This window comes from Pleurodeles waltl, chromosome 4_1, assembly GCF_031143425.1.
Source record: "Pleurodeles waltl isolate 20211129_DDA chromosome 4_1, aPleWal1.hap1.20221129, whole genome shotgun sequence".
In the NCBI taxonomy this organism is placed as follows: domain Eukaryota; kingdom Metazoa; phylum Chordata; class Amphibia; order Caudata; family Salamandridae; genus Pleurodeles; species Pleurodeles waltl.
The window spans coordinates 44,891,672-44,918,103 of record NC_090442.1 but is presented as its reverse complement, the minus strand read 5'-3'; the positions used below and the strand labels follow the sequence as shown (position 1 = coordinate 44,918,103).

The following is a 26,432-nucleotide window of genomic DNA, read 5'->3' as shown; positions in this document are numbered from 1 at the left end:
TTCCACTGACAGTTTTGTGTTGGACATTGTACATGGGAGGCTGATTTTCCCACTTCTATGGCCACTTACTGTACCCTTTGGCATCTCTATTTTCAGATATTTGTGCCCCACTCTGGCTCCTAGTGTGTTGACTGCAGCCAACTACAGGTCATACCTATGTATACATTGCTGTACAGTTTAATTGAAATGTTTACAGCTTGTTAAACAAATACATAGTTCAACCATTTGACAGACTCCATACTTGTATTTTTTCCAAGGGTGTTTATTTAAGTGCTAATAAGTGGAGGGGGTATTGCAATGGGCTGGGGTGATGGTGGAGGAAAGTGTAGGGTAGAATTCAGTCTATTTGAATCACAGGTGCATTGTCCAAGGGGGCATTGGAAGTGGAGCAATGGCAGTTCAAGCTGGATAGGGTGACAGAGTGGGACACAAGGATGACAATCAGGAGAGTCTTATTTCCTGGCAGGGTCTTGGCAATGTCCTCTGGCTTCTGCCTGGATCGCAGGGACTGTTTGCAGGGTGGTTCTCCTTCTGCAGGGTGAGGGGTGCTGGTGGCCTGTTGGTCCTGTGGCAGGGCCTCCTGTCCACTAGCGGCAGCGGAGGTGGAGGGCTGTTCAACGGTGTGGCTAGTGTCAGGGGCCCGTTGGTGTGCCACTGCCTCCCTCATGGTGTTGGCCATGTCTGCCAGCACCCCTGCAATGGTGACCAGGGTGGTGTGGATGTCCCTCAGGTGCTTCCTGATCCCCAGATACTGTTCCTCCTGCAGCCGCTGGGTCTCCTGCAACTTGTACAGTATCTGGCCCATCGTCTCCTGGGAATGGTGGTATGCTCCCAGGATGTTGGTGAGTGCCTCCTGGAGAGTCGGTTCCCTGGGCCTGTCCTCCCCCTGTCGCACAGCAGTCCTCCTAGCTTCCCTGTTGTCCTGTGCCTCTGTCCCCTGAACCGTGTGCCCACTGCCACTGACCCCAGGTCCCTGATGGGCTAGGTTGTTCATCCAGATCCAAGTGACCAGAGCTGCTGTCATCACTGTGGGCCTCTTCTGTGGGGGGACTGGATGAAGCTGGCACCTCCTCTCCGGTGACATTGGCTGGGGGGCCTGTGGGGATGTAAATGCAGTGTTATTGTTTCTGCGTGGGCCATCTTGTGCATGGGTGTGTTTTCCTGTATGGTTGTTATTGCCCTGGCAGCTTTGCCTTGTGTGAGTAGTGATTTTGTGGGCTAGGTTATTGTCTCTAGTGTGCATGCTTTAGTGATAGATGTCCATGCAGGTCTGTGATGGGTGTCCATGCATTGGTGTTGCATGCAGGGCTTAGTTTTGGGAGGGGTGGGTTGTGATGGTCAGGTGTGTGGGTGGTGGTGGAGTGATGGGAGTGAGGGTGGGGGTATGTGATGGCATGGAGGTAGAGGGGTGATAGTGGTAAAGATTTGACTTACCAGAGTCCAGTCCTCCTGCTACTCCTGCCAGGCCCTCAGGATGCATGATTGCCAAGACTTGCTCCTCCCATGTTGTTAGTTGTGGGGGAGGAAGTGGGGGGTCCACTGCCAGTCTTCTGTACTGCTATCTGGTGTTGTGCTACCACAGAACGCACCTTCCCCCGTTGGTCGTTCCACCTCTTCCTGATGTCATCCCTTGTTCTGGGGTGCTGTCCCACGGCGTTGACCCTGTCCACGATTTTCCACCATAGCTCCCTCTTCCTAGCAAAAGATGTCCGCTGCACCTGTGATCCGAATAGCTGTGGCTCTACCCAGATGATTTCCTCTGCCATGACCCTTAGCTCCTCCTCTGAGAACCTGGGGTGTCTCTGTGGTGCCATGGGAGTGCTGTGAGTGGTGTGTGTGAGGGTGTGTGGGGTGATGTGTTGGGGTGTATGCTGTGAGGTGCTTGGATGTTGTATGGGTGATGGTGTTCTGTGGCTCTGGTTCTGTGGGTGCTCTTGGTGTCTCTCTCTCTCTCACAGTTATCAATATTTTTTAGTCGTAAGGGGTTGTGGGTAATGTTGGTGTGTGTTTTATAGTGGTGTGGGTGTGGTGTGTGTATGTGTGTCAGGTGTGTATAGTTTAAATTGTCCAATGTAGTGTTGTTTTGTATGTGTGTGTGTGTGTTTGGAGCGTGGCGGTATGTACCGCTAATGGTTTACCGTGGTTGAATGTCCACCGCTGTGATTCGTGGGTCATAATGCTGTGGGTGTGGTTCTGTTGTGGTAACAGTGTGGGTTTTGGTACCGCCAGTTTATCACTGACCTTTGGCATGTGAGAATTAAGGTCTGATCTGGGTAGGAACACTGTGTGCCACTTACCTGTGTACCAGGAACACAAAGTAGATAATCTGAGGAGGTCCCTACACATACACAGGTGTGGTCCAGAGTCAAATGACGTGTGACACTCTGCAGATGAACTACTCATAACAGGATGTCAGAGGTCCATCCCCTCAGAGCAGGCACAAAGTGCATGTGACAACAATCCATATGTATTGGAAATGTTGCTAAACTGTGCATCAATACCCATGCCTAACAGGTGTACCACACAACACTATTCAACTCAGGGACCCATGTATGTGGAAATCACGTATTGTGGTGCTGCAAGCCAGCTTGCTGTGCTGTGCTGTGTAACAATACTGTCAAAGTGCAGGGATGTGTTTAGCCAGAAAAATCAATGCATACCTGTACATTCCATAGTTATGGTGCACAACAGCAATACAGGTATCCTTGCACCATGGGGGAAGTGTGCCTGTGTTGCAGGGTTGATTTACCATGTGTATGAGGGTACAATTGCCAGAACATTAACAAACAGGAATGCCGTCTAACAGATCAATGTGTGCTGCAGAATGCAGCACACATTGAAAGAGAACCTAATTCTGGAGAAATACATCATTCCTCCCCTCTGAACCATTTCAATGCCACCCCTGAGGGGTTCTAGGAATCTTACGCTTTTCAATACAACCAAATCTGGGAATGCACAAAAATCCTCTGGCCTCCATGGGTGTTGCATGGGAACACCTCAAGCAACATCCATGGAACTCACCTAACATGCAGTGGAATGTGTGAAAGAAGTACTTATTTACAGGTCCATGACAAGCTACACAAGGTGGCTTTGTGTGGCCTTGAAAATATTGTGCACACACACTGTGCCAGCCGAGCAGCAAAAACAATGAAACTCTGGTTACACAGTGTTCTGCTAGGACCACATAACTGAGGGGCTGAAAGTGCACCTTTTGAAACCTTGATTGTTAAGCAGATTGCTCATGTCAACATCTAGCTGAGACCAACATTAACATACCTTTCTCTCATTGCAGAAGATGATGCCATACCTCCTGCCCAGCTGCCTGTCCTGGACTTTTCTGATGATGGGGATGACCACCTGCAAATCATCCACCAAGACACCGTCCAACCACTCCTCGGTGCCATACAGACTCCATCTCCGGTCATGGGCAGGGTTGACAGCATCCCGGGGTTCCCAAATGATCTGCCCAATTTGCAACAGACACCAGATGCTCGCCCACACAGAGACCTGGACTCCCAGGACCCACAACTAATCTTCCAAAGGAGTGTGGTAGGAGTCCAGCGGGACTGGCAGAACAGGTGAGGGTGGGGATAGAGACCATGGTGGGTGCTCTAGAGGGAGTCCAAAGTTACCTCAGTCCGAATAAGGACAACTTGTCCACCATAAGAGGTACCTGATCTCCGCTCCATGGCCTCCAGAAGTCTCTGGTTGATATTGCTGGTGTCATGAGGCAGAGATATGAACAAATGCTGTGCCAGAGTGGCACCAGCGAGATGGCAAAAGAGCTGGGGACAATAAGGAACATCCTGGAGTCCCTGGGGCCAAAGCTGGTCTCCCTCATTGCCAACTTGGGTGCCTACTATTGGGACATTGCTGCTGTGTTGCAAAACCAGCCGATCATCCTTGCTGCTGTGCTGCCTTACATGTTGCCACTGATGAGAGCTATCGTGGATACAGCATCCACATCTTCTGCTGCTGATGTGTGTGTCTCCCTCAACTCAAATGCCTATGACAGCCCTGCCACAGGAGGCGCCACACACATTGCTGGAAGAAGAAGTGGAGTACACATTATTTACAAGGAGAACAGCCCGGTAGCATCTCTCTGTGGCAATTGCCCCATTTTTCCTTTGCTCTGAGTTAAAAATCATGCCAGTGTCAAGACACCTGGCACTGTCCTCAATTGGCCTCTCCTACTGCTGACCTCTCACCCATGTGTTCGTCCTCCTGACTTGAGCACTCCTCTCCTTTATATGTCCCATGACCTGTTACCCTGGCCTCTGACTGGACTTCCACTGGCACTATACATCTATTGGTGGTGTTGTCCCATGAACTGGTCCCAAATTGTTTTGCACATGTCAATAAAATCACTTAGTCAGACCTGTCTGTTGTATGTGTATTTGAGACAGGACTAAGTAGAACATGGTGCACTGTGTGAGGTAAGTACATTGAATACTAACCAAAGGGATTTGTGTGGTTTGGAGTTGAGGACTTAGCCACACAGACTGAGGGAACCAACCTGTGGAATATGAAATGTTATTTGATTAACAAACAGTTTCTGTGGCTCCCAAGCATGTATTGCAAGAGGTATCATGCAGACACTGTGACAGCTAATGTAACTCACACCACAAGTGGCTGGGCTAAGCAAGGACAGTAGCAAATATCACACACTGATGTGGCAACCACATTTTGCTAGTTCAAGTCAATGAGGGGCAGGCATACATGTGAGTGACAAATCCATGATTTAATGTGAGTTCAATGACAACAACATTCTGCAAATGCATGTCCCATGAGTTACCCACACAGAGCAAATGCACATGAACACATGTCTTGGGATTTGTATCACTTAACATCCAGTTTGACACTTACATTCATCAATGCTGTCTGTAGATGACTGATGGGATCCCATTGGCAACATGACACTGACTTGTCCATAGGCAAAACATCATGTGATACATCTGAAAATACTGCTAGCAAAGCCAAAGGCATGTATCTAACACAACCTGTGCTGATGCTGCTAGCAAAGCCAACGGCATGTGTCCAACACAACCTGTGTAGACGTGTGAAATCTGAGGCAGAAATCCTGATGGAGACCATTTGCTAGGAAAGAACAAATGTAATAAGAATAAGAACACTTAACTACAACTATCTAACCTAATTACCCCAACCTACACTACCTAATCCTATACTTTCTACTAATAACCTAACTTAACTTACATTTAATGCCACATGACACCCGCCTCTCAAAACACATTGGTAGACAAGGACAACAGCAACTACACCTATACAGAAACTACCTAAACATCTAATCCTGAATAGTTATATATTTTTTTGTTTATTTTTCACATTTTCTTTTTTTATTATTTTTCCAAACAACTAAAACGTTAGTCCCTCCCGTAAAGTTACCTAATAAAAAGAAACATTTAAAAAAGAACCCACCCCTAATAGAAACACCTATGTTCTAAAACTTACCTACACTACACTAATTTACCTAACACTAGTTAGCTAAAAAAATCCAACAGTAAGTACAGTATGTACAAGGGGAAGGGAGGTAAAACAAAATTGGCCCAGCCAGCTCTTTAGGGCTTACAAACTGCTGATTTGATGGCACAGAGTTGCCCATCATCTGCCTTTGGCGATGTTCCAGCGTTGCAATCCTTAGTTTAATGTCTACCAACTCCTGGGGCATGTCCTTGTCAAATTCAGCCTACTGGGCCAGTGTAGGCTGCTGTGCTGGGGCTGGGGCAATTGGTGGTGTGGTGGAGGTAGAAGTACCTGCCCCTGAAAGCCCACCCATGTTGCTGGCCCGAGTCTTTCCATGGTGTTTTTGGGTGGAGGTGTCCTGATCCCTTGTGGGTGCCTCTTGGGGGAAGGTGCTCCATGACCCCAATGCCTATTCCTCCTCGTACAATTTGCCCATTTTCCTAAATGCTTTCTTCACCTTGCGGATGTGGATAAACCTGTCCTTACGCTTCTCAAAGGCACACCTCTGGGATGGGTTCATGTTTCCTGATAAAAAAAGTAAGAATACATGTCAGACAAAGGTTTACTTAGCAAATGAACATCAAGCATATCATGTAAACAAAATCTGCAGTTATCACATGATGCACATCGCATATCACAAGAGCGTCTGTAAGGCCGAAGTGAACATACATACGCTCAATATCCACCTTCTCCAAAATCGATTATGGTTGAGGTACCAACCCTAATCTACTGTTACACAATAGCAATACCCCGTTGTAGGACATCAGTGAATTACCATGTCCTCATTGACTATGGTTATGTAAAATGTTATAATGTGATTATAGAAGGGTCGACATTGCCCCCCTCCAGACCAGTGCCCCAGGAGACAAAGAAGGGTGTCCCGGGGGCACCTTACAGAGAGTGGATGGGAGGTCAGCTGACGCCAACCCAGAACTAAAAGTGAAGAGATCACGGAGTCGTCGGCGTGCGAGGCGGAGAAGCAGAGGTGGAAGAAGATTGCCGAACGAGAGAAGCAGGAGGAGGACGAGAGAACGACATCCAGACAGCCGAGGGAGACGGAGAGGCCAATCCGACCAGCGCAAAGAAAGTCCACAACTCCCAGAGGTCGGACAAACTCCAGAGCCGGCCACATCCCCGGAGGGACGTGGCTAACGCAGGTACGTGCCTGCTTGTGGAATCTCACAGGGCAACACTAGTATTGCGTTTATTATTAGTATTCACATTTTATTTTGGGTTTGGGGTCGAACCACTCGCTTGCTTAAATATACTCACCACACACGAAATGGGCTGCACAAGGTGTGTAGTTCGGGGAAATTGTGAACGAGTACAGATGCTCCCCAGTGGAAAGCAGAGTGTCCAATGTTCACCCAAACACACAGCTTATCACAAAAAGACCTGTTTGTTTTTCCTTCCGAAGTAAAGATTATATTCGGAAGGAAATCCTCACGCGAGTGTGGGTGTATACCTTCACTCCCTACCCCTTTTATAATAGCAAGACCAAAACAAGTATACTTACCTGTATCTTCGGCTTTTCGTTCTCTTTTGGGGTCCCTTGAGGAGAGGCGTCCCGACCGCGATCCTCTACAGACAAAAGGACAAAGAACCCCATTAACGGAATAATCCAACCAAAGAGAGAGAGAGAGAAACTGGAAAAAGTGGACTGAGATACAGCAGAAAAGAAAAGGATAAAGCAACTCTAAGAAAGAAGAAAAAGTGAACAGTTACTGAATCTACCGTTATAATCACCCAGACTAAACGAAAAATAAATAAATAATATAATCACCTACCGTATGAATGGCCTATTCCATTATTATAGGAACGTGCCCTGTACAGTGACCATTGTATGGCACATTCATCATGTTGCATTGCCCATCAGTGTCCCTTCAGCATGCTCCTTTGTCCTTGTATAAATTGTCATTTAGCAAAGTCATCTGAACAAGGACTGTGAGTAAGATGGCATGTCTAACAACAATATGGGCCTGATGTGGCAAGGACACATATCTGGACACATTGCTACATGTGATAGGCATCACATGTGAGTATGGAGCGTCAATAGTTCACTCACAACCCACAGAGATGCATGAAACTAGTCCTATAGCCTCTCATGTCAGTATATGTTGGGCCGTGCAATGACTCCTACTATACCTCACAAGTAATTGGATGGGTCCCATTATGCAGCCCGTTGGCGCTACATATTTGCCCAAAATTCATGTCACCTTGCTGCACACCAGCATGCAGCACAGCCATTTGATGGGTGCAATCATGCCCTACATCGAATCACCACAGGGATCTTGGAGCAGCAATGGCAAATGCAGATCATTGTAGGAACAATATTTACATCACATCCTTTCAGGGCAAGCACTATCTGACCATGATTTGGGAATTTGCTTGGCGTTTTACACTGTCGTTTGGACATCCCTCTAGTCTAACACACATTTCCCGATCTCTGAGGCTGACAGGGGATAGTAATGTTGGTACATAGGACATCAAGTATGTGGCATCACAACTCATACGTGGGCAAAGCAACATCAATTCTAAGTGTGTCATGTTGACCACTGTCCTGCTCATCTTAGGGCCTGTGACACATGGTTCTCAGTCCTGGGAATACATGATTTAGTTGGGTGTTCCTGTGGCACACACAGCAGGAACATGTTTTGAGAATCCCACATTGCTAGCCTGCACAGATGTGTTGGACCCTCTACCTCTGGCACATGTTCTTACTGTCCGCACTGTCTTGTGAATCATATTCCATGGGCCTCATTTACTAGGCCCTACCCAAGCACTGCGCCACAGGAGCATCACTTCATAGACGGTCCGGTGGGACAGTGTGGAAGCTGATATTTACAAGGCCTTGCCAAACTAGCTAGCTTAACTTTTCATTATCAAGCAAATACAAGCCACTTTCACACATGAAATGAAATTGCTTGAAAGGGCGTTCAATGGATGTTGCTCGGAGAATCACACGCAGACAGAAAGACATGCAGCACGTCTGGGAATGCATCATATCCCCATGCAACCTCTGATGTGGAGCAGAAGTGAGGCAACGTGGAGAATTCTCCTAATTTGTCCCCTTATTTCCACCCTTCTATATCTGCTTCAAAATGCAGCACACATAGTAAAAGGAAGACACCTCTTGTGATAGTTTAGGTGCAGGCAGGTGTCCATTCTTGCCCAAAAACAATCATCCCCACAACACAAGCATCCTTGCACCTTGGTGGCTGTGTTGGCGCTAGGCCCCCATTTGTGCCCAAGCACAGGGTGAGAGGACAAAAGTGTGCCATATCTTACAGAGCATTGCTGCCCTTTCCCCTTGGTGCAGGGCTGCGCTGGACTGCACCACAGGGCTTGTAAATAAGCCCCCATGTGTGAGCTAGCCAGACACATCAGACATGGATTGCAACGTGAGTAACAGCAGCCCATATGTGCATATGAAAAGCTTTACATAGGTATCCAGAGGCTTATTTACAAGCCCCTTGGGCCGCTGGTGTGTCAATTTTTCCCATAGAAAAAGTGAAGCACCGGCGGCACAAGGGGCTTGTACATAAGCCCCCCAGTGTCCTGCCATGTTCGCTCATGAGTCCATTACCACATATGTTCACAGATCCTGGCACTGTGGTCATTTCTCCTCACCTCTACCGGCAAATTGGTGGCCTCTCAGGTATGACAATCAGAACCTCCTTGACACAAGTCAGATGCAAATGCATATCCATGGGTGATCCCCGCCCTTACTGTCCATAAACATGCATAGGATCTGGAGTTAGACTTTGCACATGGCATTGCACACAGCATACAACCTCACACACAATCCTTGCACTAGCCATTACACATACAGGATGACACTCACTGGTAGCATCAGGGTCACTGAAGCTGTGCACCTCTCCTCGCATGTATGGCTCAGGCCCACCTGCAAGAAATAACATGAGACGTAGCACTGTGAATGTTGCACAAGGAACACTGTGGCCAAATATTGCACATTACACATGACTTGCAAATGGCTATAAAAGCCTAATGGTTCTGAGAACTCAAATAGGCCATTGGACATATCTCAATGTCATACATTGGTAGAGCAGGCTGACATGTACACATATGTGATGGTACCATACATATGTGTCTCAGGTACATTGTTCATGGCTTTCAAATGACTTACTACCCAAAGATGCTTTCAAGGCAAGCTGAGTGTAATGGTAGTCAGCACCAACATTACTAAGAGCACACACTGACTCCCACTACTTTTGCATCACTCTTATCATCATATGTCCATGACTGTGCAAAATACAACAGTAGTTAGACATCCTTGTCCCTTCATTTGACAGACATCCTTAGATGTCATTGCTGCATGGCCAAAGACCCTCACCTCAACACTACATCCTTGTTTTCCACTACTGACATGTGTAGGACATAACAGGTGTTCGGCATTCAACATCTTATGACTATAAAGTGAGTCACATACATCCTGTCTTATCTACATGAGACATGATCCACTGAATTGTCTCAAAATAGCCACGGGCAGCAGGCCTTGTTTTGGAAAGGTGCACACATCCTCAGGCTGCACACAGCACATGAGCTGACGTGCACCAAGGTGCTAACAGGAAAGTGTCTGTCCAGTATGCTAGGAAAACTGCTCATTGTGGGCGCTGGACCACCCAGTGTTCTGATACCTTTGTGTCATGCCTTGTCTCTGACATGTCTTATTTCGTGTGTGCTGGCATTTGAGACCTGACATTTGTCCACCACTGACACAATGGCCCACAATTAGCTGACCAAGCGTGACCCTGCACCACCAGAACAACATGCATGGTGAATTTCTGTGACACAGTGTGCCTGGCCATGAGCACAAAGTTGGTAATGCACCAGAGTCATACATCACCTCAGAAGGAGCATCACAGTGGTACAATGAGAATGAAATGCCTTACTTATCCAAGTGTTTGTACTTCCTATGTGTGATGCTGTCTACAGCACACATAGACAGAGCTGAACACCAATGACGATTGAGTATGGGCAGGAAGGTGTCCCTTCTTGAACATGTACACTTGTCTCTAGCAACCATGTACCCTTGCACCATGATACATGGGTGCCTGCATTGGTGATCAGCAGCATTTTGTGGGTAGGCACATAGACAAGGACAGGAATGTGCCCTATGTTATGCTAATGGTGCCTTGCTACACTCGTCAGTGATGTTGTTTGGGGCAGCAACACAACTTATTGCCCTGCTTTGTGTCCTAACTTAATAAATGAGGGCCTGTAGGCACCAGACATTTAATAGCACATGCAATACAGTAATTCCTCACAAAGATTATGTACTTACCCACAGTTCCACCGACCTTGAGCCCGAGGTAATCCAGGAGGTCCTACTCTCATGACACAACGACTGCCCACCGATGCTTCAGCTGGTGGGTCGTCTGGCCAACCTTGAAGATCCTCTGCATGTGGAACTGGACCTTCTCCTGGTGCAGCTTCTGTGCCTTGGTCCGGTAGCTCTGGATGACATGGCCAGCATGTTCGGGAGTTAGTGGATGACTAGCCAGACAAAGCCACTCAACTCCTCTGAACTCATCCACTAGACCCTTGTCTTCCCCAACATGTCCCAACCCAAACCCAAAATGACCCTCATAACAAAAAAAAGTACCCCAAGCTACCCCCAAGGCACTAAACTACCCCAAGGACGAACACCTGACAATACACACTTAAAACAATACAAAATACAAATAGACAGGAACAAACAGACGATAGGGACACAACAGAGACAGAAGACAACACAAAAAACTCCCCCAACAGCACTCCTCTACACAGCTCCTACAACACACCACCTTTCTCTACCACAGACAAAAAGACAGTGAATGTAAGAGAAAGTTAAAGTAACTTTGCAGTTCCTGATTTGCAACATGGCTGAGCCACTGCATCAGTTCCTGGGCTATTGCGGCATGTTTTCTGCCAACGCGTCCTTTTTTTTTAATGCTCCACGTTTATGGATGGAGATTTGAGGACACATGACAAACCTAAAAGAGGAAGTTCTGACACGTGCATTCCATGCGTCACATTTTGGCATACAAGATGGCTGGAAAATGTACGCATTGGGGCAAAACGTTGATTTTTTCGACGCACGGATCGCAAGAAATGTGTATGGTGTCTATTGAGTACCATTACCGAGGCATATGGGTTGCTGTGTTGCCTGTGGATGGTTGTGTTTCACACACTCCTCTCTTTCCATATGTCCTGTGTATGTTTTGAAAATGTACATGGGTGTAAGTACATACATGACATGTATCAGACGACACATAGGCCACATTTCCCATGCTTTGTGGACACCACAGCTTCGAAAGGTTGCCCCATGTGCCAACTATGGGCATTATTTAAAAGAAACTGGTGTATTGTGTTTTCTAGCACTGCCTTGCACCCCCTCTAACAACTCCACAGTAACACTGTATTTACAATACAGTGCACTATAGCGCTCGTTAGGCCAGCTGCGTCAATAATTATGACGTAGTTGAGGTGCTTTGCTGGACAAGCGGCAATAATTTTGAAGCTAGTCGAGCAAAGTGCGGGCAGGCCCGTAAGACAACGCACACCATTATTTTAACCCCTGCCCTTGAGCAGAAGTTAAAAAATGGCGCAAGAATGATGCAATGACATCTTGATTTCAGTGCACAATTTCTAAGGGCCTCCTTGCGGGGGAACACCTCCCTTGCGTACATTATACATGGCACAAGATTGATGTGGGCCACGGGTTTACAAACTGGTGCAATTGTACTATTGCGCCAGTTTGTACATCCGGCACGGGGTGGGGGATGTCACCGTAGCATCAAAACAAATGACGCAATGGCGGTACAAGGGCCTTGTTAATAAGTCCCTATGTTTTGGCACATGAGTCCATTCATTAGTTTGACCCCAGGGATGCCATTTACTAGTCCTGGAATGTGGGCCACACACCCACATTTAGGACAGTGCCGACGTTAGACAATATGTGCTGTGTCCCAAAGTGCAGACAGCAGGCTGTCAGGCAAGGTGTGGGGTTACAGTGTCTGGTACAGGCAAGGGTTGTGATACTTACTACACACATGTATATGGATATTTGAATGTTGCCATTTAATCATGTTCCCCCATCCATGGACCTCCCATCAGGGGACACACTGCCAGTTTACCACCAGATATTGTATCTGCCCTGGCACCACATTTGGCATACAACAAGCAGTCACAACTTCCCTGCCCTATTCTATACTGGGGACTCATAGGTGATTGGATTAAACCTTGCCTTATGATCTACTAGGGACTTATGGGTAGTTGGATTCAACCTTGCCCTATTATCTACTAGGGACTTACAGGAGTCTGTTGGTGGCAATTGTGCTTGTGCCAATGTAGCATATTCCTTTTATTCTGAGTAGTGTCCCTAGGCCTGGGTTGCAGGACCAGCGTACAGCCAGGGTCAGTCCACACCATTTTCAGTGACTTAAATTTTGTAGTATGTGCAACCTGGATGTCTTTCTCACACCATGACTGGACAGGTAATTGGGCTACACACTGGTTGTCGTGCTATGGGTCATCTTACTTAGATACAGTCTTTCTTCTCATCAGACACTTCTGGCATTGTGTGAGTCACTCACACATCTACCACACACTGGACTAAAAATTGTGGACTCAGAAATGTTGCTGCTATTGATGTTACATTTTGAGCTTGCTCCCCATCTTCAACTTACTCATCATCCAGCTGTTTCTAGTTGTCATTGGGCCATGAGAGATTATGTCCTGCACATGTGACTGGGAATATGCAGCACAGTAGTACTGTTTTGATTGCTATTGGTGGACAGTAGGGTAAATAGCCCCACAACCTGTCATGACTCCAGGAATTATACTTGTGTACTATGATAGACTCCTCCAAAATGTAGCTGGCCCTGTTAAGTCCATGATTTGGACTCTGCTGGGCTTCCCTGTGGATGTGTTTGTGAGGAGTAGTCAGCCACAGCTACAGGGAATATCCTTTGTCAGCTGCACAGTGAGTAAGGGTGGTTTGGGGGAATGCTCTTTAAAGCTAATGAGCCCACATCTATGTACATGTCATACTGGGCCTCATTTACTAAGAAGTGGTTCAGTGCTGTACTGTGCCAAATTTGGCAGTACTAGACTGTAGGAGACTGGCCCTCAATGTAGTGTGCAAAGCTAGGCACAATGTGCAGGGGGTCCAGGCAACCACACATTGGTTTACAGAGGTAAAACCTAGATCACCTAATGCTCTAATGTTTATGATAGCTTGGTGGAGCACTTAGGCCAATCTTGGAGAAGTGCAAAGTATTTGTTGTTCTCACATTATCAACCATGCAACTCACACATTCAAAGGAATAACTCGAGACCAATTTATAAAAATACTTCTCACTGGATTGCTGGTTTCTTTGTTGCTGCAGAGTGCTACCTCCACTCTGGAGGGAGTTCTTGGGCGATTGGTGAAGCCTGGAGGTCCTCTGGGTTTCTTGAGGTCAGTCCACTGTCCAGCTTCTCCGAAGCGGCGATTGTTGGATCCTGGGTGCAGCAGGCAGGGTTTGGTGCCTTTTCATGGTGCAGCAGGTCCACAGTTCACGTGCCTCAGTTCTTCTTTGTACTGATCTTCTTTGTGTCCTTCAAATTTGTTTTCTTGGTCTAGGGATGCCCACTAAATACTGAATTTAGTGGGTGTTTTTGGGGAACCTGGTAGTGTGCAATGGGACACTTACCTTTGGGTGGCTACACCCATTATAGTGACCACTCCCTGTGGGAAGGGTCACTTCCCTAACCCATATTGGCTATTTTGCTTCCATCTAAGATGGGGGGGAAATGAAATAGAGTGTCCACCTCGCAGGCAACATTTTACGAGTGGTGCATGCCGGGTGGGGCCACTCCTATCCTTTGTGTGGTTTCCTGCATTTGGTTGTGCCAAAAGTGGGGGTTTGCAAAGGGCCTGACCATCTGCTGCTAGCAGCAGGCCTGGGGGTTTCAAAGGCGGTAAGCCCTTTGAAGCTCACCACCAGGGCAGTGCACATTTCTGAGGGAAGGGCATTGTTTAACAAACAAGAAAGACAGGGCTCTCCCCAAAGGTTTGTATATTGGCTGTCTGGAGGTGGCAGCTGGATAAGACCAGTCCACGACCATGCCAGAGTAGTTAGCTTTTGCAGGGAGCACTTCTAAGGTGGTCCTGGAGTACATTTAGGGATAAATCCAATACTGGTACCAGCTTGGATTTATCATTTTGAGTTGTTTGATACCAGACAACCCAGGGTTCAGAGTGGCCATTATGTAGCTGGGAAACTCGTGTTGACCTGTGTCAAGCACAAATATGAAAATGGCTGCTCTGTTCACTCACTATGTCCAGGTTTGGCAACGACACAGTGGGGGCATATTGCTCATGCAGCTATCCCCTCACATATAATACAGAGCACCCTGCCTTAGGGCTGTAAGGCCTGCCAGAGGGGTGTCTTACCCATAATAAATGCAGTATATGGTGGACAGGGCACACAGGCAGTCTGCCATGTCGAGTTTGTGTTTTATGTTTGCACCAGGACACTCAGCCTGCAATGGCAGTTCTGGGTGCATCTAGATGCATGGCCCTAGAGGGTGGCCAAATCAGTGTTGTTTCCCTCAGGGGCCTACCTATAGTACCCCACACCCTGGGTACCTAGGTACCCATGTACTAGGGACTTATAGTGGTAGTTAAGGGTGTATCCAATTGTCCCAGTGCATCACAACAGCTTTAGGGAAAGAGCTCTGGCCCAGGGAACCTGTTTAGCAGGGGCCCCGGGCACTACAACTTCTAGGCTACATCAAACATCAGGCAAAAAGTGGGGGCTAACCACGTAAAAAAGAGGCCTTTTCTCACACATACAGTGTCACTTCAGTAATGCAGGGATGTGCCCTATTTAATACAATATGGCACACCCTTGTTTTTCCTTAGTGCTGGCGCTAAAATTAGCTGCATAGCGCCAACGCAGGCACCCTTGCATCATAGCGCAAGGGTGCCTGCGTTGCAAGGAATGATTGTTTATGTGCAGGAAGGTGTCCCTTCTTGCACATAAACAATCATTAATGGTGTTTTGTTCTTCCTATGTATGTTACAGAATGTAGCACACATATGAAAAGCAAAAATGAGGAGAACTAAAAGTATTTTTCGTTGTTGCGCCATAAAAACTAGCATCAGTTTTTGGCACTGCCTCAGGTTTACGAATCCTTGTAAATCTGGGGCAGCATCAAAATACAATGGGTGTTGCAGTGGAACGCTCACAGCAAACACCCATTGCAAGCCCCTTTCACGCAAAGTGATGCGTGCAAAGGGCTGTATTTACAAAGCCGGTTTGAAATATGGGGCAGGGCATTGCGCCACAGGAACGTCAGTAAAAGTAACGTTCCAGGGGCACAATGCCTTTGTCAAAGTAGGCCACTGTGTCATGATGTACTCTGACCCATTGCCAATGGTATGAGACATGGAATTGTCGTAGTTTGGACTCTTGCTCTAGGCAAGACTGCTGGTTTAACCCCTTAGCTGCTGGGCCGTTCACCCCCCGTGCTGAGCCCTTTTTTGGCTATTTGGGGTAATTCGCGCTTAGGCCTTCATAACTTTTTGTCCACATAAGCTATCCACGCCAAATGTGCGTCCTTTTTTTCCAACATCCTAGGGATTCTAATGGTACCCAGAGTTTGTGGTTTCCCCTGGAGGAGACCAAGAAATTAGCCAAAATACAGTGAAAATTTCGTTTTTTCCAAAAAAATGGGAAAAAAGGGCTGCCCGAAGAAGGCTTGTGGTTTTTTCCCTGAAGATGGCATCAACAAAGGGTTTCTGGTGCTAAAATCACCATCGTCCTACCTTTCAGGAACAGGCAGACTTGAATCAGAAAACCACATTTTTCAACACAAATTTGGCATTTTACTTGGACATACCCCATTTTGACTATTTTTGGTGCTTTCAGGCTCCTTCCAGTTAGTGACAGGAATGGGTGTGAAACCAATGCTGGATCCCGGAAAGCTAAACATTTCTGAAAACTAGACAAAATTCTGAATTCAGCAAGAGGTAATTTGTGTAGATCCTACAAGGTTTTCCTACAGAAAATAACAGCTGAAATAAAAAAATATTGAAATTGAGCTGAAAACAACAGCCATTTTTCTTTATGTTCTACTCTGTAACTTTTTCCTGCGATGTCAGATTTTTGAAAGCAATATACCGTTATGTCTGCTGGACTCTTCTGGTTGCGGGGATATAAAGGGCTGGTAGGTTCATCAAGAACCCTAGGTACCCAGAGCCAATACATGAGCTGCACCCTGCAGTTGGTTTTCATTCTATACTGGGTATACAGCAATTAATTTGCTGAAATATGAGGTGTGAAAAATAGGTATCAAGAAAACCTTTGCATTTCCGAAATGGGCTCAAGATAAGGTTTTGAGGAGCAGCAGTTATTTGCACATCTCTGAATTCCGGGGTGCCCATACTAGCATGTGAATTGCAGGGCATTTCTCAAATAGACGTCTTTTTTACTCACTCTCTTATATTTGGAAGGAAAAAATGTAGAGAAAGATAAGGGGCAATGACACTTGTTTTGCTATTCTATGTTCCCCCAAGTCTCCCGATATAAATGATACCTCACTTGTGTGGGTAGGCCTAGCGCCCGCGACAGGAAATGCCCCAAAACACAACGTGGACACATCTCATTTTTTGACAGAAAACAGAGCTGTTTTTTGCAAAGTGCCTACCTGTAGATTTTGGCCTCTAGCTCAGCCGGCACCTAGGGAAACCTACCAACCCTGTACATTATTGAAAACTAGAGACCTAGGGGAATCCAAGTTGGGGTGACTTGTGGCGCTCTGACCAGGTTCTGTTACCCAGAATCCTCTGCAAACCTCAAAATGTAGCTAAAATAACACGTTTTCCTCACATTTCGGTAACAGAAAGTTCTGGAATCTGAGAGGAGCCACAAATTTCCTTCCAACCAGCTTCCCCCCAAGTCTCCCGATAAAAATTATACCTCACTTGTGTGGGTAGGCCTAGCGCCCGCGACAGGAAATGCCCCAAAACACAACATGGACACATCCCATTTTTTGACAGAAAACAGAGCTGTTTTTTGCAAAGTGCCTACCTGTATATTTTGGCCTCAGGCTCAGCCGGCACATAGGGAAACCTACCAAACCTGTGCATTTATGAAAACTAGAGACCTAGGGGAATCCAAGATGGGGTGACTTGTGGGGCTCTGACCAGGTTCTGTTACCCAGAATCCTTTGCAAACCTCAAAATGTGGCTAAAATAACACGTTTTCCTCACATTTCGGTGACAGAAAGTTCTGGAATCTGAGAGGAGCCCCAAATTTCCTTCCACCCAGCGTTCCCCCAAGTCTCCCGATAAAATTGATACCTCACTTGTGTGGGTAGGCCTAGCGCCCGCGACAGGAAATGCCCCAAAACACAACATGGATACATCCCATTTTTTGACAGAAAACAGAGCTGTTTTTTGCAAAGTGCCTACCTGTAGATTTTGGCCTCTAGCTCAGCCGGCACCTAGGGAAACCTACCAAACCTGTGCATTTTTGAAAACTAGAAACTTAGGGGAATCCAAGATGGGGTGACTTGTGGGGCTCTGACCAGGTTCTGTTACCCAGAATCCTTTGGAAAACCTCAAAATGTGGCTAAAATAACACGTTTTCCTCACATTTCGGTGACAGAAAGTTCTGGAATCTGAGAGGAGCCACAAATTTCCTTCCCCCTAGCGTTCCCCCCAAGTCTGCCGATAAAAATGATACCTCACTTGTGTGGGTAGGCCTAGCGCCCACAACAGGAAATGCCCCAAAACACAACGTGGACACATCACATTTTTTCATAGAAAACAGTGCCTACCTGTGGATTTTGGCCTCTAGCTCAGCCGGCAACTGGGGAAACCTAGCAAACCAGCGCATTTTTGAAAACTAGAAACCCAGGGGAATCCAAGATGGGGTGACTTGTGGGGCTCTGACCAGGTTCTGTTACCCAGAATCCTTTGCAAACATCAAAATTTGGCCAAAAAAACACTTTTTCCTCTCATTTCGGTGACAGAAAGTTCTGGAATCTGAGAGGAGCCACACATTTCCTTCCACCCAGCATTCCCCCAAGTCTCCTGATAAAAATGGTACCTCACTTGTGTGGGTAGGCCTGGTGCCCGTGACAGGAATAGATCACACAACGGTCAATGTTGGTCCTTACATGAGGCAGCTGTTGACCCTGGGGTGATCCATTCCTGACGCAGGCACTAGGTGTAGGCACTCAAGTGGGGTAGGGTTTTTATCAGGACAGGTGAGGAATCACTGGGTGGTAGGAATTTTGTGGATACCAGCATATTCCTGTAGCTTGTGTGACAGAAATGCGAGAAAAATAGAGTTTTTATTCAACATTTCAGCTTTGCAGGGTATTCTGGGTAAGAAAACTTTGAGGAATCCACACAAGTCACACCTCTGTGGACTCCCCCGAATGTCTAGTTTCCAGAAATGTTTGGGTTTAGTGTGTTTCTCTATATGGCCGCCGAACCCAGGACCAAAAACACAGGTGCCTGCCTTACAAAACCAGTTTGTTTTGCGATAGATCATTTTGATGTCTCCACAATACGATTTGGGCGGTGGAATTTGGGGCTGAACTAAATTGGGGAGCTCCCAAGAGAGCACTCTCTCTCTCTGCTTGCCGCCGCATTCACCTGCTCTCTGGGTTGGGCTAACCCACTATTACCCAGTTGCACAGACTGCTTGCGAAGGGACAGCAGGACTGTCCTCATCACCTCCCTCATAATGTACTGGAAGAGGAGTTATCAAATGGGACTCCTCCGACTGAAAAATCACTCCCAGAGTCCGCGCCATTGTCCTATCCCTCAGATGCTGTCTCAGTATCTGATGTCTCAGTCTCTGATCTTATGTCAGAGCGGTCCTCTATAACCCGAGTGACGGCAGCAGTCATCCATCAAGATGCCATCTCTGCTATTGGCTAAACTGTTGCTCTAAAACACTAGCCTACGTAGACAGTCACACAATCGAAGGTGTGTGTGAGATACGTGCAACAGTAGAGACCACCTTACCTGCGCTTCTTCCCTCAATCAGCACGTTCTTTCAAGACACTCAAAAAACACCTTGTCACATACCATTCGTCACAGTCTTTTAGCACCTCCTGCGCCCAGTCCAACAATCATTATTGGTGCTCCCACTCCCTCCTCCTCGGATTCCCTCATTACCACCCAGCAAAAGTGCCCTTCATCTCTCCATAGCCGCCCTCCACCCTGCACATACATTTCATTTGTATTATAGCGCAGGTAATGGCTGACTTTACTAATGTACTCAGCTATTTACATAAAATACAGATTTGCTCTTTGCAGTAGGCATATAAACCTTCTGCGCTTCTTTATGGCACTAAAACTGCCACTAGACAAGTCTGACCCTTTTGTAGCAGAAACATAATCACAATACTTACTTGACTTTTTTATTGCTGCCTAAAAGCTACAGTTGAAAAGCGTCAGTTGAAGTATGTGCATTGTTTTGAAGACGCAAGCTGCAACTGCAAGACAACTGGTGGCAAATCTATATATATCTAGATCTATCTATAGATATATCCATGTAGATAGATATATCTACATAGATATAGCTATATAGATATATCTATATAGATCTATATAGATATATATATATATATTTTTTTTTTGTTGTAAAAAAGTGGCCCCCAGGGAAACCCTACAACAACAACAAAAAAATATTGCCCCCACAGGGGGTCACCCTGCCCACGGGCTACCCCCTGTCCATTTATGTTCTTTTTGTTTTGTTTAAAAAAAATAAAAATGAGCCCCTGGGGGGCGGTGATTGCGCCCCCCCCCCCCCCCCCAGGGGGCACCTACCTTTTTTTTAAAAAAAATATGCCCCCGGGGAGGGGCGCCCATTTTCCAAGGGGGCCGACCCCCCCAAGTGAAATCCCTGGCGTCTAGTGGTGTTTCCTGGCCCCTGATCGCAGCTGCAATCGGGGGCCAAGAAACACTTTCAGAAAAGCCTCATAAGAAAGGGGAGACTCTCCCCTTTCTTAAGAGGCCTTCCTGAACGTGGGGAAGGCCGTTTGTGGCCGTTTTCCCCATAGGAGTAGGAAGCGGCCGCAAGGCTGCTTCCTGCTCCGATGGGGAAATCAACATTGTAACGTCAGCGCGCCTCGCGGCGCGCTGACGTCACAAAAGGGCCAGTGGGGGGTGGGGGGAGACACGGAAGAGCTTCCGTGTCTCCCAGGGACAAAAAAAAATAAAAAATCCTCGGGTGCGTATTAACCCCCTCCCTGGTGTCGGCCACTGGTCGTGACCCGCACCAGGGGGGTAGTGTGGGCGTCGGCCAGTGGCCGATGCCCGCACTAAAGCGGTTAAGGATGATAGTACTTATGTTTGTAGGCGACTATGCCTGTCCTACAACAAGTCACAACTGTTGTCCCAACCTCTCCGGCTCACTAGCAGCACCTCACCAAAAACCCAAATAGTAAAAGGTGATTTGTGGCAGCCTTTACGCATGGACTTGAGAGTATGACTTTCTCAGGGAGTGTCGTGGTTAAACGGAGATTACCCCTTTCTCATAGATATATCATGTCTCATACAAACACAGGCAATAACAAAGATGCAGTAAAGTTTAAATGGTTTTTATTTAACAAAAACTGCAATTTGCGATAAGTTGCATGGGCTGCAATGATTAGGATAATGAACAGTGCAAGAAACAGAATTGTAAAGACGAGAGTCATTATTACAAAGACCCCCACCATCTTGCAATAACATAAAAAGACAAGAAGTGTATAATATGTCCTAATACCCTATCATGATAGGCCTAACCTTCTACCTAAAGGAGAGCTGGGTATGTTAAACCTAATCTGCCAATGCCATGTCCATGAGAGGAGCCCCCAACCCTCGTTACCTTGGAATGAGGTCTCTATCTCAGACTCTGTAAGGACATGAAGACTGGGTCAGCGTCAAGACGACGTGCAGCATCGATATCAGCGATGGTGGCGATGCCCTCTGGTCGGAATCCCTCTGATTATCTGTCTAAAGTGTGCTGTATTTATACAGATCTATTTGGACCCCTGACGTAGGTGTGTACCCAAACAATAGATAACAGGCATGCTTGGGACGGCAATTAAAATAAACAATTCCCTCGCAAGCATGAAGAGGGAAAGTACCTAAATGTGAACACCTACAGTTTGTTTGTCTTTGTCACTTGATCTTGATGCCTTAGCGCGGTGGCACTGATAATGTAAATCATAACAAATGGCCTAATTATAAACAAGGCAGCCATCTTAGAAGAATTAAATAATTAAATGGGTGAAGACAGAGCAAGCTTAGTAGGTTAAAAGTCAGTAGGTGATGGGGGCACGAGTCTGCAAGCCAAAGGCTAAGCTAACTCCTGTTATCCTATTAAAACAAACTAGGATTTACTACACCCTCCCCATTGCCGTAACAAGTATGATGCCATAACTGAACGCCACCGAAGGTGAATGAATCCAAACGCTAAAATTGCTCTGGACTAAAAGCTAAAAGCTTAAAAACTAGCTAAAAGATCTGCTTTAAAAACATGTTAATAAGTAGTAGTTAAAAACATTAGTTAAAAAACACATATAAAGAGATGTAATGTCAACCATGACAAGCACAGCAGGCCAAAGTAAAAGGCAATTTGAATGCATACTTTGAATGGGGAATGGCAAGCCAATTCATCAAATTATTTGCTATAGACATGATCTTGAACAGAGTTATCGAAGTCATCAATGAAGGACCTAAAAAATGAGTCCACATCATCAGATATTTGATCGATCCCAGGATGGGCAGATGGATCCACAGAGCAGTAGTGCGTGTTAGTCTCTTGTGCAGGTCCACCTGCAGCAGTGCCATTCTCCATAGTAGATATTATAACCGAAGCCTCATAAGTGGCTCACGGAGCAGCCTTAGTCTCAAGGGGAACGGCCGTGAATTAACCCTGCAGTTCTCGGTCCACAGGATATACTGGTGCAACAGCAAGACACACCATAGGCAGGTGTTCGAAGAGGCACCACACGCAGCGTAAAACTGGTTGTACGCACCAGAGAAGTGGACGAAATGACAACGACCAGTCACGCTCCAATTCCACCAATGAGGAGGCATTGAAGATCCGAACCATGCATTCACGGCACAGTTGAGCTGGTGGGAGCGGCTCCATTGCTCTGTGTAGCTGGAAAGAAACAACCACTGCGGATCAGAAGAAATAGCAGTAGTAATCCTCCAATCATCGCCAAAATAATCGGAAAGCCGCCAAACATGCTTGAAAAGAATGAATGGATAGCTGATGGGATGACTCCGAAAACAGTCTGGAAGATGGACACGAATCCAGACCCGAAAACCAAAGTGCTTGGGGAAGTTGGTATTTAATATGGATTGTATCTTGGCTGATAATCTCGCTATATGGAGAGCATATGTCTCTCTATCGGATGTCAACGGAACCTGTTTTTGAAACAGTAGCACCTTTAGTCTGCTCAGCTTGTCATAATTTACATTAATAGTATCTATGTGGGGCCACATGTCAGATACTTTAATCTCTCGTGTGGGGGGGAATAAAACATGTCTGCAACACGTAATGACCTTTGAGACCGAGATTGCGTAGGCAATTCCTGGTCGCATACCGCAACAGCCTTGGTCGCTCATTATCATATAACTTCCATTGGAAAGTACATGAAATACTGTCTGTTTCGCCGTTCATACATTTATAAATAAAGGCCAGCTCCCACTCTTCCTTAATATAGCTATCGCCTCGTCTACTGCAAGATGTTTCAAGCATTTCGAGAAATTAAAAATGGAAATGGGCAAAGTAATTATGCCATGTAGGAGCCTTATTGTTGAAGGACTCTCTGCTACCGTGAAGGGCAACTTATCTAACTTTTCAATATGAAGCATGGTGAAACTAGCTTCCCTTTTAGCCATTGTCTGCTGTTCCCTGGAGAGATTAAAAGCAGTGAACAATTCACTACCGTTAATGAACTTCCATGGAATGCGGTCATTTTTCAGTGTCTGTAATGTCCAACCTAGCTGCATGATGGAACGCAGCTGAGCTTGTCCATGATATAAATGGGACATGTCTGTCTGAATGATATCGCTAGCAGACGACACTATGTTGGATAGTGAATAAATTCTGTTGGACAGAGTATTCATGCCGTTGTTGACAACTGCTAAAGCCTTTTCCAAGTTTTCCTTATCTAATTGCCTTAAACGCGCAGCAGCTTCTATCTGTGAAAGTTTCCAGATCTCATTATACATAGTATACAGGAACCATTTAGAGCGCTGTTTCCTAGGACCTAGCAGAAAATTCTGCAAGTCTACATCTTCGGAAAGAGATTTTTGATGTTTTTTAACTGCGGCTAACGTGTTAGTCTGTACCCATTGTTGGCACAGTTTCCCCGCACTGTATATTGTAACTATACCTGTGTGTTGACCCGATGCAAAGCAAGGGTCTGGCCTGTTAGTTGTAAAACCCCTTGAAGAGTTCAAAAGCGTGCTTGACAGCTATTTGTGTCTATTGGCCATACTAACCAACCGCCGGGACGGAAAGTGAAGAATTATAGGTACCAGCCTTAACCATTGCATCTAGCGTTTCCCTGCTGTAGTGCGGAACTGGACGAAGGAAAGGGGAATGACCACTCCCCTATCCATCACCACCCCAGGGGTAGTGCTCAGGGCTCCTCCAGAGGACCCCTGGGTTTTCCTACCTTGGATTCCAAGTTGGCAGGGAACTTTGGGAGCATCTGAGTGCCAGCAGGTGATGTCAGAGCCCTACCCTGATAGGTGCTTACCTGTGTAGGTGACCAATCCCCCTTTCATGGCTATTTAGGGTCTCTCACTTGGGTGGTTGCAAGACTCCAGCAGGAATCCTCTGCATCCTTTACTTCACCAAGAAACTGCATCTGGACCCTCCAGGAACTCTACAACTGCAACAATGAAGCAAAGACTACTTCTGCAACATTGTGGGCCTCATTCTGACCCTGGCGGCCGGTGACCGCCAGGGTCACCGGTCACGGGAGCACCGCCAACAGGCTGGTGGTGCTCCGAAGGGCATTCTGACCGCGGCGGTTCAGCTGCGGTCAGAAAGGGTAAACCGGCGGTCACCCGCCGGTTTACCGCTGCCCTTCTGAATCCTCCATGGCGGCGGAGCGCGCTCCGCCGCCATGGGGATTCAGACACCCCCTACCGCCATCCTGTTCATGGCGGGAAACCCGCCATGAACAGGATGGCGGTAGGGGGTGCCGCGGGGCCCCTGGGGGCCCCTGCAGTGCCCATGCCAATGGCATGGGCACTGCAGGGGCCCCCATAAGAGGGCCCCGCAAAGTATTTCAGTGTCTGCTATGCAGACACTAAAATACGCGACGGGTGCCACTGCACCCGTCGCACCTTCCCACTACGCCGGCTCAATTCTGAGCCGGCGTCCTCGTGGGAAGGTTGATTTGCCCTGGGCTGGCGGGCGGCCTTTTGGCGGCCGCCCGCCAGCCCAGGGCAAATCTCAGAATCACTGCAGCGGTCTTTCGACCGCGGTGCGGTGTTCTGACGGGGTTACTTTGGCGGGCGGCCTCCGCCGCCCGCCAAAGTAAGAATGACCCCCTGTATCTTCAGCTCCTGCCAGAATCTCCCTTGAAGTAGGGTCACTCCCCTGCTTCAGCAGGCACCTCTCTTCAATGACGTCTGGTTGTGTGGGACCCCTCTCCTGACGAGCAGCGTGGATCCTGCATCACGGGTGGTAGACTGAAGTGGTCCCGACGGTCCTGACATCCAACCATCCAACTTTGGTGGAGGTAGACAGTACCCCTGTGCACCACGTGTTTTGCAGTTGCTAAGGGTTGTTGGCATCCTTCCACGAAGTTCTTCATGCACCATGCAGCTCTGGCCCCCAGCACTCCTTCCTGCAACCCACAGCTTCCTAAGTGGTTCTTCAGTGGCATGGGACCCTTTGTTGTAGTGCTGCATGGGCCTCCTTTTGCACTGTCTTTGTCCCTGTGCTGTGGGACTCCTGTGCATGCTGTCTGGTCTTCTGACGGCTCTTTTAGTTGCTGAGAGCCCCCTCTGGTTCCCCCTCCTGGGCAAAGTCCAGCAGGTCCCTCCTGGTCCCGGCCAGCGCTATTTTCCGCTAACCATGAGCTTTGCGTTTGCCAAGGCTTGTTGGCAGAATCCAGCGACACAAACCAGACTGCAGTCATCCATCCGGCGTGGGACATCATCTGCACCAATCAGGAAACTGCATCCTTCTTCTTGGATGCAGTACTGACTGTTGTTCTTCACCGGTGGTTCTTCTTTTGCACCTTCATCTAGGTTAGCAGGGGCTCCTGTTCTCCCTGGATTCTTCAGCGCTTCTTGGACTTGGTCCCCTTCCTCCACAGGTCTTCAGGTCCAGGAATCCATTGTTGGTGTTTTGCAGTCTCTTCTGGTTCTTGCAATATCTTCTTTCTTGTGTCCTTGAGTGTTCTAGGAAAGTTACAGTGATTTACTCCTGCTTTCCTGGGCTCTGGGGTGGGTTCTGTTACTTACCTTTGGTGTTTTCTAATACTCCCAGCGCCCCTCTACACAATACACTTGCCTAGGTGGGAAACTGACTTTTGCATTCCACTTTCTTAACAAATGGTTTGGGTTCCCCCTAGGCCTATTTCTAACTATTGTGATTTTCACTATTTGCACTGTTTTCTAACTGGTTTACAGCTATGTCTGCATACTAGTGTATATAATTTGTGTATTACTTACCTCCTAAGGGAGTATAGTCTCTATGGTATTTTTGGCATTGGTGTCACCAAATAAAGTACCTTTATTTTTGTAACAATTAGTATTTTCTTTCATGTGTGTGAGTACTGTGTGACTACAATGGTATTGCATGAGCTTTGCATGTCTTCTAGTTAGGCCTTGGCTGCTCATCCACACTACCCTTAGAGAGCCTGGCTTCTAGGCACTGTCTACATTTCAATAATAAGGGTTAACTGGACCT

At 47.0% G+C, this 26,432-nt stretch overlaps 1 protein-coding gene across 1 annotated transcript in view; it reads left to right on the top strand.

The window, feature by feature from the left end:
* Window positions 1-26,432, top strand: part of LOC138286968 (uncharacterized) — a 417,069-nt gene that overhangs the window by 89,691 nt on the left and 300,946 nt on the right. Inside the window, exon 8 of the mRNA XM_069227337.1 lies at window positions 3,293-3,578. Coding sequence (XP_069083438.1) covers window positions 3,293-3,578 — 286 coding nt within the window. The remainder of the gene's footprint in view (window positions 1-3,292; window positions 3,579-26,432) is intronic.